Source organism: Bemisia tabaci, chromosome 4, assembly GCF_918797505.1.
Source record: "Bemisia tabaci chromosome 4, PGI_BMITA_v3".
NCBI classification, from domain to species: domain Eukaryota; kingdom Metazoa; phylum Arthropoda; class Insecta; order Hemiptera; family Aleyrodidae; genus Bemisia; species Bemisia tabaci.
The window spans coordinates 45,815,946-45,830,303 of record NC_092796.1 but is presented as its reverse complement, the minus strand read 5'-3'; the positions used below and the strand labels follow the sequence as shown (position 1 = coordinate 45,830,303).

The following is a 14,358-nucleotide window of genomic DNA, read 5'->3' as shown; positions in this document are numbered from 1 at the left end:
TGACTCCACGGAACGTTTTTATAGAATTTGTCCCAAGTTCGAATCGCAGGAATGAAACTTCTGGGATTTTTCCCAGTTACCTTCTCCACGGGACGGGGCTCATACGGTCCTGCGACAAGTTTGCGAGGGAAGGTAAGTTAGTAAAAATCGAGTGTTTCATCGGGATTGAAATAATAATTGAACACGACTGACAATTGACAATTAGACATATGGACTGAGTTAAGCAGAAAGGAACCAACCCACATTTTGGAAAAAATTGAGTTATGAGTGATTTTGAACTCAACCACTGCTCTACTATCTATCGCCAAAAATTCAAAGTTTTTGTTGGAACAAATTTTGCAGAAATCGAACTTGAAGTTTATCTTTTACATTGAGTCTTATGCAGGAGTCAAACTTTAAACCTCTTTTTCTCGGTTCGATCCCGATGTGGCTTGGTTCCTTTCTGTTTAACTCCGTCCATATTATTTTAACTAAACAAACACGAACAGTAGGGTAACCAACAAAATATCGTACAGTTCGCTTTCACTTCTTCCTCTCTCAGTTGGTCCTAGGGGTACAAAGACCGTACTTGGTACTGGGAAAAATATTGATTCACTCAATATTATTCCTGACTTCGGAAGTGGGATTTTTCCCTGGCACAAATCCCGTGAAACGGCCCGGGGCGACAAGGCCTTCGGTTGTGCCCTATCACAGGGCACGCTTTTTCCCGCAGCAGTGGCAAGTTCGAGAAAATTTTCCCTGCACTAAACAGTGTTGCCAAGTTGAAAACGCGAAAATTTCGCAGCTGATACATAAATTGAGCCATGAAATCGCGGTTGGGGCAAATTGTATTTAAGAAATTCACAATTTAAAGGTGTGTTCATATTTCTAAGGCGCATACTTTCACTTTGGTTTCATCAATCAGTGATACAGACAAATGCCTTGGTTGCTCAATCTAAAACACAGAACGAGAATGGAAGTGATCGCGATATGCACTACCACGGTGGATGATGTCATTCGCTGTGTTTTTTGATGGGCATTGTCTCCGTTAATACCTATTGGATGTGGAAAGAAGTTTGGGATTATTTCATTAATTCTTCCTAGAATAGAAGCTTAATCCATCAAAAGAAGATTCTGTGACCCTCGCAATGTCTTATTCTGATCTTCCCCAAAGCGGGGGGAAGGGGGGGGGGTTCCCCCGTTTCGAGCTCACCTTTTGCCTAACTATCATGAAGTTGCTATTCTGACGTAAGTGGCAAGGACGTATCTCCCTCTTTGCGTGAGCGACAGAAAACATGACGGACGGTAAGGCTTTATCTTAAAAAGATGTTACGCCCTTAAATGAGAAGGACGTCAATTACTGAATGATGTATGCCAAAAAATTAATGAAGGTTACCTTACCACATTCGACCATGACTCCTCAAACCATTAAAATTTGAAGTCCATCTAGAAATTGGTCGGAGGATTGGACACCTACCACTACCACCTTGCTTGTCTTGAATTTTTTTGACAGTAGGGCTTCTCAAAGAATGAGACGGAAAAAACTATACCCACTCCTCGCAAGGATCATTTCATGGCAAAATAAACAAGGTCGCAAGAAACCTTTTCAATTTGTTTTTCTTTCTTAGACTTAAGCACTGACCAAGGTTTAGGGGTAATGTAACATTGAGTTATAGGAGGTAAAATAAAATCGAAATAAATTTTATGAAATGTTTCGAAAATATTCCGAAAGAAGCCAGCATTTAAAAAAAAATAGGAAAAATCCAGGGAAATTGCTGTCCAATAATTGGATCGGATTTAGCAAAAAGGACCCAGCGCGATTACAGTGCTGTAAAAATGTGCTTCTTCGTGATAATCTAAAAAATCTCTCAGAATAGCAAGTAGTTTTTGCTTCCCACCAACAAATTGTTAATTTTAATGGGAAATGATTGTGCAAATTTTAACACTGTACTTTGTATATTGGGTATTTTCAAAAGGAAAGGAGAAGTTGCACGATTTTGAAAACAATGTGATCGCGCTGGTTCCTTTTTGCTGAATGCGATACAATTGTAGCCAGATTCTAGCGTCACGAGCGCTTTCGAGTGCTCATGGTATCAAAAGCGCCCTCAGCGGGGAAAAACAAACATTTCGTGGATCATTGCTGATGTGCATTGTACCAACGCACCATTTTTCATGCTTTCTGAACACGCCGAAATAAATAATGGTGAAGGTAATTTATTCTACACGTAAGTTAATTGAAAGATGTATCGTCTATTTTTTCAAAGGTCCTAACTCTTGTTTAGAGAGACTATCTCCGCTAGAGTCCCTGCATACGGGAGAGTATTGCCATTTCAATCCTTTTACTGCAGAAAAAGTGTGCCGCTCTCTGATTGGTCGTCCATCATGGAGCCCCAAAGATGGACCAATCTAAACAAACCCCAGCCCCTCCGCTCCTAGTTTGGCCCAATATAAACAGACAAGTCGGCGACGAGGTTCTACAAAGTTGTGGACGTGATTTTGGATGTGATAGAAATTTTTATGTGATCACCTTCTGAATTGAGTTTGGATCGACAATTAATGGCTATTTTTGCCGAAAATTAACCTTTGAGTGTGATCATCATTCATTTCTCAGCCGATAATACGTATTCCTCTGGGTCGGGTTTGTGTACATCGGTCCAACTTTGGAGCTCCATGATAACTTAAAACTGATGAACCAATCAGAGAGCGGCACAGAGATGGCAATACTCTCCCGTATTCAGGTACTCTACTCTCCTGCAACCTGCAACTGCGTGAAAATATGAAAATTTCAACTACCAGGCAACAGAGAGCAGCACTCAGCGGTAGATCTGAAATGTTCGACAACAAAGTAACGGATTTTCCAGGTTGTAGTTTGAGAAATCAGACTGGAGCGAGAAGCGGGCATACGGGCATGAACCAGAGAGCGGGCGAGGTGTGGTGTGAAGTGGGCTGCTTGCGGAGCCGCCGAGTCGTCCCAGTGTCGCAGCCTCGTGTTTAAGTCGTAGCCCGATCGGTCCTCATGGAGTCGCCACTTTCCTACTCCCGCGTTGGAGTCGCTGCTGTCCTCTTGGCCACCGCTTGCGTCGCCGCCACCACTCAGGTCGCTCACAGCGCTAACCAGGTAAGCGCCGTTTCAACTAGAGTCCCTTTACTATGATCCATATCTTCCCAAGTCTCTTCGTTTCGTAGGGCCGTGATTTGGTACATTATGACCCGGTGGCGCACAGTGGGTCTAGTCGATAGGAGAGGCTGGACAATGTTTGGAAACTTTAAACGCTTATAACTCCATTCATACAAAACTTTCACGTTCTAAAAGTGGTTCCATTGGTTTCCTCGTGAAATTTTCGTCAACAGGCACCCCTGGAAATTTAAAATGTGACAAAATAAACATCAAAATTTGCAGTTTTAGTCGAAAATTTTATGTCCAACCTCTCTAATTGACCCGATCCACTGTGTGGCGTGACTAGGGCTCTTTGCGCCCTCAGCCTATCTGAGGCGTTGCGTCTTTCTTCAATTTTTGAGCGCAAGTGCACGCTATTAGAAATAAAACGCTTACCTACTCTGAGTTAAATTCGGGAGTTAAAGAACGAGTAGTGCATACGATTACTGGCCAGAGTAAATGACGTTATACAGAAATCCAACATGCGGTACGATATGACAATATAAAATATCGATGGCCATAGTGCGAGACCGCACGTATATCCGTTTGCGACGTTACAGACTTCCAGTTATACTTTATTCTTTCCTTGAAAAACTAATTGGAAATGTGATTTCTTGAAGATTTCCTTGATTGTTCTTATCTGTTGGTAGAATATTTTGTTTTTCTAGTTGTAAAGTTGACATGTGCGTTCCTCTTCGAAAAAATAAACCAGGATCGGATATTCTGAAACACATCAATGGAGATACATGGTGTCGCACTTTAGCTATCGATACCTACTGAATGAAATACAGTTTACCCAAAGGAACCACGGGTGTATAAGAAGAGAGGAACGCTAGAAGGGAGGGGATTCTCTTGACTGCAAAGAATGAATCCAGTACACGGGCTCATTTTTAACTCTGAATGATTTAAATTTTAAAATGAATAGATCATAGTAATGTAGATAAATAAACTTCCAAATTTTTAATAGTACAGAATATTACTAACGCACGCGTGCTGTTTCGCTGGATTTCAAAAATCTTGACGGTACTGAACATACAAAACTAGGTGCCACGAGGTGCCAAACTACACAAACTCCCGGTTAAATGGACTGAATCAAACGCATAGAAGGATCCAAGCACATTTAGGGAGGAAAAGGATTCAGAGGCGGTCATGAAGCCTAACTAGCAGCAAATTTTCCCTTGTTAAAAATTCAGAATCGAGAAAAATATTTTGAGTGTGAAAATAAAAGTTGAATTTAAACTCTAGTATTGGGTCTTCTGGGGGTATAAAACTTCAAACCTATTTTCCTCAATTCGATCTTCGAGCAAACAGCAACAATGGCACCCCGTTTTTAGCTTCATTTCTCTTATATAATTAGAAATATTGACTCAATTTGTAACTTAATAAGTCAAGGCACACTTTCAAACCACCTACTCTTGGATGAAAATTAGAGCTAGAGCTCACGAATTTTGTCCTCCATATCGGAAAATATCACTCAGATTGTTTGTAAGCCTTTCACCTTTTTCTATAGCCTTTTTAGGGTGCCCCCGAGTCTTCTGCGGTTGACTATGAGAGAATTAAATTTAAAACTAAGGAGTACGATCAAAACTACTAGGAGCTATTTTGTATGGTAAAAAGCTTTGCCAGGGACTTTTTTTCGAATGAATGACCTGGGAACAAGTAGACAAATATGCGTAGAATTGAAAAAACTGAGGAACCTGGGATCGGGAACTAAAACACCCGTCTTTATTTATTATTACTCGTCATTACTCGTAAGGCAGGTACATTGAACATTTTCTTACATGTAAAAGTATAGATGAATTAATGATTCCTGAAAAAATTCCGATATAAGTTACCTTAAATGCGAGGTAGGACTGTTGAGAAGAATCTGTAACGTCTTACAATATTTGGGACTTCCCAATGGAGTGGCAGGATGGCAACTCTGGGAATGGCGCATGGTGAGGCGCGACGGTCAACGTGGGTGCGGTAAACCCCGGCTAGCTTCCGTAAAATTGCGTTTAAATAGAGACAATTAACCCACACGTAACACGTGAGGATTATGTAAATAATAGTTCCCAGGCAGAACCGAGACAGAAAGATCAACAACTTTTAACTTGGAGAACATTCAAAGTCATGTCCTTCAACTTCGAAGTTTGTTGTTTCTCTCGATGCTAACGACGGAGAGCGTTCATTTTGTCGGTTTTTATCAGTAGTTTCTGAGCGTATGCATGGGTCACAAGTCACAAAATTGTGCTTGGATCGTAAAATCCTTAAGAGCCGCAAAAAGTAAAATGTTTTTTGTAGATACATGCCGATCCGCTGCAAGAAGGTATAAAAGCTCGGTCCAAACCCGAGGCTATCGTAATGCAAATTAATGAAGGTAGGTATCATAAGATCCCTGTTATCAGCATTTAACGAAAGTTTGGGCAAACTTAATTTACCTAAACTTTCTAGGTCTGGTATGTAGAAATGTGCATCCCACCGCTGTGTGTAGCACCTACTACCCAAGACTATGGGTACCCAAAACTTTGAGTACTCAACACTACTGCCTAACCAGGACTAAAAGTCAATTAAAGCCCCTACTACCCTGTGTCTTTACTCTGCACTCCTGAGTCATACAGGCTGTGTGGAACCTGCTGCTGCGTATGTGGCCATATGGGTTCCACCCAGGTGACAGTAGGTAAGTGGCTCAATCTTCTGTGTCTCACGCGTGGGAGGTATAGGTGAATTAGTATCAGTTTTATCTGAACTTCAGTGTCTCAGATATTGACTCGCTGTACCTTGAAATGTGAATTGTTTCCTCCACTACCAATTTTTAATAGGAGAAAATATAACTAAAGATGATACTCCTTGCCTTGTCCACTGAATTTTTTATTAAGATGATTTTAGACTACGACCCTTGTGAAGCAGATGATGGACGGTAAGCCGAGAATTACGTGTTAAAATGTTATCGTAGACGATGAGGTGCTGTGCTAAACGACACGTACGAATATCTGATACCTACTAATTGTAAGTTAACGAAACCTAAATTAAAGCTCTTATGGGCCCCGTAGGTAACTCCGATGGTAACTTTTCGGGAAAATGAGAGTAAAGTGACACGCCGCGTTGCCACATGTCAGTTAAAATAAAAACGCCTAAGCGGAGAGAAGAGCGCAAAAACTATTTCCCAAGTACAGTGATCGATAAATACCGATTTTATCGGTTGGTTATCGCGATTATGTCGGTGGCAATATATCGAGATATTATCGCATTAAAAATTGCGATACATGGCGATTAAATCGCTACACATCGCAATTTTTGGTTCGATAAAATCATAATCAATTTTCATCGATAAAATCGCCATTTATCGCGATCTTTATTTCGATAATGTCGCGATGAATTGTCGGACGATAAAAGCGCGATTTTATCGCGATACGATCGAGGATAATCGCTCAGATGTTGATGATCCTGGCGATTTTATCGCCGATAAAGTCGCAATACATAGCGATTTTTCCGTTGAGACATGCTACTATTGGGTTAGTTAATCAAGACGCTAGATTAACTGACGTCTATTAAGGTTGTTCAGTGATTTTTATTAACCCTTGGATGCTCAAACCGGGTCAAATTGACCCGACTAGATTTACGGAGCCGGTACTTACGCGCTTTAGATATAGGTCTACAAATACATCGTGAAAAAAATCAGTCATCAAATTGAAATAAAATAAATAAATTGAGTGTTAAAACAGTCGAGAATATGCACCACCGAATTCCTATCGGAGTGTATAAGAGCGAGGAATAGGAGACAGCACTGGTTCTGCCTTGATAGCGAAGAGAACAGTATGTGAATTTCTGTTTGAGCCATGGTTAGCACGTGCTTTTATGGGTCTCGAGGTTCATCCCAGCATGCACTTACTGCACTGCAAAAAAATTCTCGGCGTTTTTACCAAGGTCCGTTGGTACCTTTGCCATCTCACTTTTTTTACCAATTATTGGTAATTTTACCAAGACAGACTGGTAAGCTTACCTAAAAACTGGTATTTTTACTGTTTTTTTCCAGGTAAGAATACCACTTTTATTGGTAATCAATTCCCGGTAACTTTGCCATTTTACCTGGGTAATTCTACCATAGTCGATAAAAAATATTGGCGTTTTTACCAAGGTCCAGTAAAATTACCAAAAATGGTAATTTTACCAAGAAAAAACTGGGATCAAATAGAACCCTGAATTCTTGGCAATTTTACCCTTTTCTCGGTAAATACACTGAGATTTCTTTTTCAGTGTGCTCTCTTCGTTATCACGGCAGGGTTGGAGGTCGAAGAGCGCGAGTAATCGCAGTGATAATGACGCGTCATACGGACATATGTTTCGGGGAGGGGGAACAATCACAAACAGAAAACAGAGGCGAACACTCAGATCAAACAGTAAAGACCCCACAGCCTGTACTCTATGACAGCAACCCACGTCTTGCACCGCACCGGTGATTTAGTGAATGTGTTCAGAAGCGGCGGGTAAGGGTATATAACGACCCGATAAAGACCCGAAATTTAGAGTGAGACTCGTTATAACCGGTATCTTCACTTTTTACGGCCACGACCGTCGCCGGGGCCCGAGGAGTCGTCCGCCCCACTCTTACTCGTCCTCGTCGTCGGCTCTCGATCTTGCTCGGAGCCAAAGTTTGGCAACTTTACTCCATGTCCCGCGCTCGCCACGAAAGCCTCGTTCGGTCGGTCGTCCGCATGTCTCGATGCATCTGGCTTTCACTCGCCGTTACTTGACCGTTTTCTGCGTCTTCGCCGGCGCGTATCTGTGCATATTCTCCTTGCTGCCCGCCGGAAAACACGATCACCAGTTCGAGTGGAATTTTGAGGTTAGTTTTTGTGTGTTTCGATACTTAGCTAGTAGTGCCAACGTCAGCGATCCGAAACATATGGATCAATGTTTTTAAAGTCGGACTCTACACCAATAGGTCTCGGGTTCGAATCCAGAGGAGGTGGCGACAAATTTTCACGGAGCTAACGAAGGGATCTGCAGAAACAGATTCTACTCGACCTTAATCCTTGAAAATTTGAAAGCCGGAGCATGGATGTGCCAAAATCCCCCTGATGTCCACAGACAATAAAATAATCTCTATGTTGAGAACTCATGTCTATAAATGGCTGTAGATTCCTAAGTTACTGAATAAGCAGGAAAAGAAGCCAAATAAACCAGCAAATAAAAGTCGGAGTCTTCAAAGAATGGCACAAACCTACTGTCGGACTAATAAACGAGGGTGAACTGATAAGACTCATCCCCTTCTTTTAAATAGTACATGTGACTAGATATGCGATGGACTGTCGATGTAGGCGGGAAGTACAATATAGATGCAACTGGTGCAGGATTAACCAAATGCACAGCACAGAACAGTGATACGCAAAAAGGATCAAAATAGGGAAAAAATGAATCGTGCAGTACTCAGTAACGGTTAGACTGATGGTCGAGTTGAGATGAAGATAGGTAACCTAGAGAGAACCCAATCCAAGATTGGAATTTTATGTGCTTCAGGAATTATAATTTGTGCGGCTCTTCAAAAACCTGTTTAACAAGGCTCCTAAATTAGCATTTTTTTGATTAAGGGTTAAATTGAGGGTATCTGGGACTGGGACCCTTGATCTTCTTGGAAACGTGAACCGCCTTCAATATACAAAGTATACAACCGGCAATGCGCTGACCCTTTTACCTGCTAGCATTCCAGCACCATTTCTCCACCTTGTTACATACAGTATTCGGGCCACTTCTTAGTATTTTTTTTTCTTTTTCTTCTCATTTGGCTACTTATCTACTTATTTTCCGCTTTTGCGTTTCAGCGATTTCTTTTTTTGGTGATTTCGCACTGAAAACACAAGCCCCTTGCAAAGAAAATTTACCACCCAGGCAAGGATCTCATTTGGCGCCCCCTGTATAGGGGGTTTGGAAATTCTAACAAGGCAAAGGGGGGTCTGGGGACCCTCCGTCGGTAAATTTTGCGAATTTTCCACTCCAAAAGAGCACGTGTATAGTATTTCTGCATCAAATATGCGAGAATTCAGAGAGGATGCTTTACGGGGCGATAAAGCAAAATTCGCAAAAAAAGATCCGACGGGCCTGCTGAAAACAAATTGGAAAGGCTCGAAATTCTTGGGTGACAGAATCATGCTTACGTGCGTGCGTGAGTCGATTCTTGAGGAGGGTCTAAATTAGTGGAATGAAGAATAGGACTGAGCTCTGGTTATGGCAGTGGTTTTTTTCTGATTTCATGCAATGCTATACATTTCAGCCTTCGTACACGTCCGAAATAAAGATTTCCAGCACAAATGCCGATTTACATTTGGACATATTTCTATCAAACGGAACTGTGTGCATTAAGACATGAGCCCTGAGACCCATCAGAATATGTGCATAACACGGCTTACGTCATGATGTACATAGTTCCGTTTGATAGAAATGCGTCCATTTCTGAAAAGGAGCAGACGCATCAAAGTGCTCGCAAATTTTCGGAGAAGCCTTAACTTAAAAAAGAAAGCGAGCTTGCATTTTCTCGTTCACAAGGGGCATCGTTATTTCCCACTCAAAGACGTGTTTTCCCCTTGTATATATTGCGTTCTGCGCAAAACGTCGGATAGAAAACTTCTGGTGATGCAGTATTTTATTTCGTACATTTTATCACTCAGCTGACAAAAGGGCGTATCCACACATTCAGACGACCCCGGAAAAGCATTAAATTGTATGGACGATAGGGCTCATTGCAGATAGTGTAGTTACGCCCTTATGCCAGGAGGGCGATGGTTTGTTTGTACCAGCCCGTTATCGCACGGTTGTTCACTGATACCTACTTTTATGAAGTCATTTCAGGATGTGAGTGAGGCTCAACTGATATTTTTCGGGGGAAACAGCAATTTGAAGATTTTTTGCAACAAATTTTGAGCCGTTACGACTGTATACGGAGAGTTTTCGGGTCAGAATTTGAATGATATTAAGCGTGAGCAAGAATTTAGGTGACGAGTACATACATGTACATACAATGCACTTTTCATTCCCTATCTAGTGTCTCATAAATATTCTCTCCCAAACATTTTTGGAAAAAACAATAGACTTTTTCCATGGATATCAGTCACTTTTGGGCTCATGGCCGATAAGCAAAGAGGAACAATAGGATGAGGAAAACTCATCAAAAATAGCGTTATGGTTTTAAAATAATCAGCGAGGACAAGTTAGCGAATCTCATTTAAATAATCGAGTCACAATGCTTCTTGGGCGCCCAATGAAAGTTTAGAGGGATGCGATTGAGCAGTAATGTCGAAATGCCCAATCTCCGAAGGGTTAAGGGCCTATTAATATGTATACTTACGCTGCAAAATCCTTTCCAGGTACAAAGATCATAATAGCTGCCAAAAGGAGGATAACAAAATATTCTAGCTTACTTTACACTTTGAGAACGACGAAGGAGACTTATGATCGACCATTGAGGATAGTTCAATTTTAACTCGATTTCTTCATCTTCTCGGGAATTTTTTTAAATTCAATTTGTACGAATCGGTTTTTTACGTTGTTTCAATGATATATTTTGTTGCTGACTCTCTACATGCGTTCCTCAATTTACGGGCCTCCCTCTACTAAAATACAAATACAATACCTTTTTATTTTTCCGAAATCGAGATCTTTTCGTTTGAGTTAGTTTTTCTCTTTCCTCGAAAATGTTGTCACTTTTCTAAATTTTGTCTGGAGCATGCATCTACTACATTTAGATTGCTGGCTCACACTCACATTGAAGCGCTGGGTGCAGAGAGGGCACCTCTCATTTGCAGTCTCTCGGAATCTTCGCTAACGTTGCATCCATTATGATCAAATCAAATGTATGTAATTCGTTGAAACTTTTACTGAATGTTCTCAATGATTTTACTCTATTCAAAAAGAAAATTGCAAAAAATTAACCCAAAAGTTTCCGTTGTAAAGTATAAATAAACAAAGGAGATTCTGAAGCATCGCAACCGAGAAGTGCCCTTTCTACCTAACGCCTTAATTATTGCCCTGAAAAGACAAAAATTCCAAAAAATATAAAAAAATACAATAAATAAATAAATATTAAATAATAAATAATTATTTAATAAGAAATATTTTTTTCCAAAATTTCAAAAGAGACCCTACAGGAGGAACTATGTAAGACTGTTTTTAAAAAAAGCTCAAATTCATCCCAGAGTCCGGAAGGGGGGGGGGGGGGGGCTTCTCCAAATATTTTCAACGTTCGAAGAAAACAGCCAAGACAAAAACTTTTACCCGGAAGATAACCTTGTCTGGAAAATTTGATCAAAGATATTGGGAGGATACAATTGAGCAGCGATGAGTAATGAGTCGGTTAGGAAGGTTAATGAGGCATGGCATCACAATGAGGCTTCGGCGCGACACAACGCAGATCCGCTTCGCGTGCCAAATTAGTTGCGGTCTCACGCAGTCTCTTTTTTTGTCGACTTTGGCAATAGTTGTCGGGCCTAAATATTATCTCTTTGCTGGAAAATCGTGCCAGAACAGGGCATTGGCAAATTGACACTTGAGTAACAGTCGAGAGCATCACGTTTCAATATTCTCATTGTCAGTGTTGCAGGCACCTCTTGCCATTCAGAATAATTATATTTTTTTTCTACTTTCAGCACAAAATACTTGCGAATTGTTGCATTCAAAACATCTGGGAAATTTTTATTTTTTTTCTTTTGGGGGGGGGGCATATGATACTATTTCCAGTTCAATGAGGGCCATGCCCCCTGGACTCCCCCTTCGGTTGTCTATGGTAAGGGAGTTGAGCCATGAGCCATTGAAGTCGAGGATGCCCAGACTGGAGACTCTTATAGCATCCGACGACGGAAGAAAATGAAACGCAGTTACTAAAAATATCCCTCTGTACTGAAAATCTTGAAAATAGATAGAAATTTTCAAAGAAGTATACTTCTTTGAAAATTTAAGAAGAATTCTACGGTGCCCCAGCGTGTTTCTGAAATTCTATTCACCTTTCGCGAAATTTTTAGGGTAAATTTTTCACTTTTTCTTACGAAACAAGGGTTGCATGTGAATTCGTAGTGGTCGTCACGGGTAACACGGGCCCGGGCCCTGGTACCAGGGACCCAGTATCCCCCCCTTGTGGCGGGCCTGAATACGGACCTACCTAAACATTTGCGAAAGTTTCAGTATTTTACCTTAAGTATTGTTTCATCATTCTAGTGACAGTCTAGTAAATTTCCTTGCCAGGAATTATTTCCAGAATAACCGAAGGTTCGTGACAATTATCCTCCTATAAGACGCTACCCAAGTTGCATGGGGTTCTATTTTCTGTGTGTACCACTAATTTAGAATTTGTCTATTTCCTATACAGAAAAATAAAATAGAAATAAAATGGAAAGAAAATAGATGTATCAAATAGAAGTGAGAAAATTATTAAAAAACACCTATTTTCTGGACACTAAATACAAAACAGACAATTTTGTTGTCTACATTCTGTGTTTTTTCTATCTGTTTTCTGAATTTAAAATTTCTAAGAAATAGATAAAGAAAAAATCCAATTTTTCTCTATTTTCCATCAGGTTTTTGGATAATTTTTCTTAAGGAAATAGCCCTTTCAATTTTCGAGACGGATAATAGATCCATTTGGTAGACAGACAATAGACCTATTTTCTTTGCTAAATAGTGACACTCATTTGAAATTTTCTGTCTACTTTCCATAATGCTAGCTCCTTTTCCTTCATTCTCTAAATTTTTTTCATTGATTTTTTTTTTCATAAAATATTTTCATTTTGCTACTTGGGTAAGTTAAAGACCTCCGTAACCCTCAACATAATGTAAACTCAACGGTATAAGCGGCTATGAACTGAGTTAAATAATAGTTTTGAGCTTGACTGGGCCGCACACTTTCCTCTGTCAAAATTCAAAGTCGTGAAAAGAATATTCTGAAAGTGAATGGGCGTTGAACATTATCTATAACATAGCGTCTTGTGAAGGAAACATTTGGAACACCTCGATCCAATCTTGATGTGGTTTCTTTCTAAAGTCGATTCATACAGCCTTAAACAGATGGTATCACTTACTTCCAGAAATTAGTCCCTCGAAGCATTTCGAGGCTTCGTTATTTGATTGGCTTCCTTGAGGTGGTTCTGAGTGATTTAGGGGCGAGATCGGTCACTGCATTGCGCTGCTACATAGTCAGTGTGTTTGAGAGGCCATAATCATCGTAAATCGTAAAGTACAAATTAATGCAGGTAAATGATCCATAACGTATCGTAGCATTAATAATATGAGGAGTAAGACATCGAATTTGTGAAGATTTATTGAAAATGATGTCAAAAACTACGATAACGGACGTCTCTCATTGACTCAATATACAAGAGAGAGATATTATAATGCTATCTCTTTCTTATACACTATGAGACGATGATCGACGTCTATCATGGTACTTCGTAATATACATCGACGGTGTAAGTCGGCAATCACATAACTCGGTTCGCGACGTCGCAGACTTCCTGTCATACTTTATTTTTTAAACGGAAAACTACTCAACAGCAATTCTTTAAAACTGCCGTGATTTTTCTTCTCTGTATGCGAAGACAATTCTGCAAAAACTGTCATATTGTTCTCCTTTAAAAAAAATAACATAGAGGTGGAGATTTTCAGACACCACAAACGAGTTATGTGATTGCGGACTTACGCCGTCGACATTTTCGTTGAATTACGGCCTCAACTTTAAGAGCTTGTTTGAGCTGGAGAATTCTACATTTCAGGGAAAATTAGAGGGCACTAGTGTGTCTTACGACTTTTTCCTCAAGAAAAGGTGCTTAAACTGCAAATTCCTATGGCATGCGCAGTGCTGCCATTTCTCACGAAAAATTCGCCTACTTTGCATGGTGTCTCATGGGAAAATGTGTACAATTATGCACAAAATGGCATAATTTCGGGAGCTCCCCCCCCCCCACACCCGCGGACTCCAAACGCCTCGATCTTCTCACCTTTATCAAGGATGAATTTTTGAACCGGTACAAGTAATCGGAGGTATGTATGTATGTTGGAGTGGGTCCCCCCCAGGTAGGCGACGGAGAGGGCGTCCAGCCAAACGGTGGGTAGAGGGCATCCGTGAAGAGATGGAGAGATGCCAGCTTCCGGAGGATCTCTACCATGACAGACTCCTGTGGAGAGTAGGCGTCGCAGAGCGCCCTAGCGCGCCGTTAAAGCGGCTTATTCATACATACATACATACAATGTATTCCTCTTTT

General features: G+C 40.7%; 1 protein-coding gene across 2 annotated transcripts in view; it reads left to right on the top strand.

Annotated features, from left to right (window-relative positions):
- The first annotated feature begins 2,871 nt into the window (after nt 1-2,871).
- LOC109038105 (beta-galactosidase) overlaps nt 2,872-14,358 on the top strand; it is a 33,087-nt gene continuing 21,600 nt past the window's right edge. The window contains exon 1 of one of the 2 annotated variants that reach the window (XM_072299937.1): nt 2,872-3,097. In XM_072299937.1, coding sequence (XP_072156038.1) covers nt 2,996-3,097 — 102 coding nt within the window. In that variant the 5' untranslated portion in view covers nt 2,872-2,995. Of the gene's footprint in view, nt 3,098-7,534; nt 7,962-14,358 lie in introns of those variants that run through there. The other variant, XM_072299936.1, reaches the window with a different exon arrangement.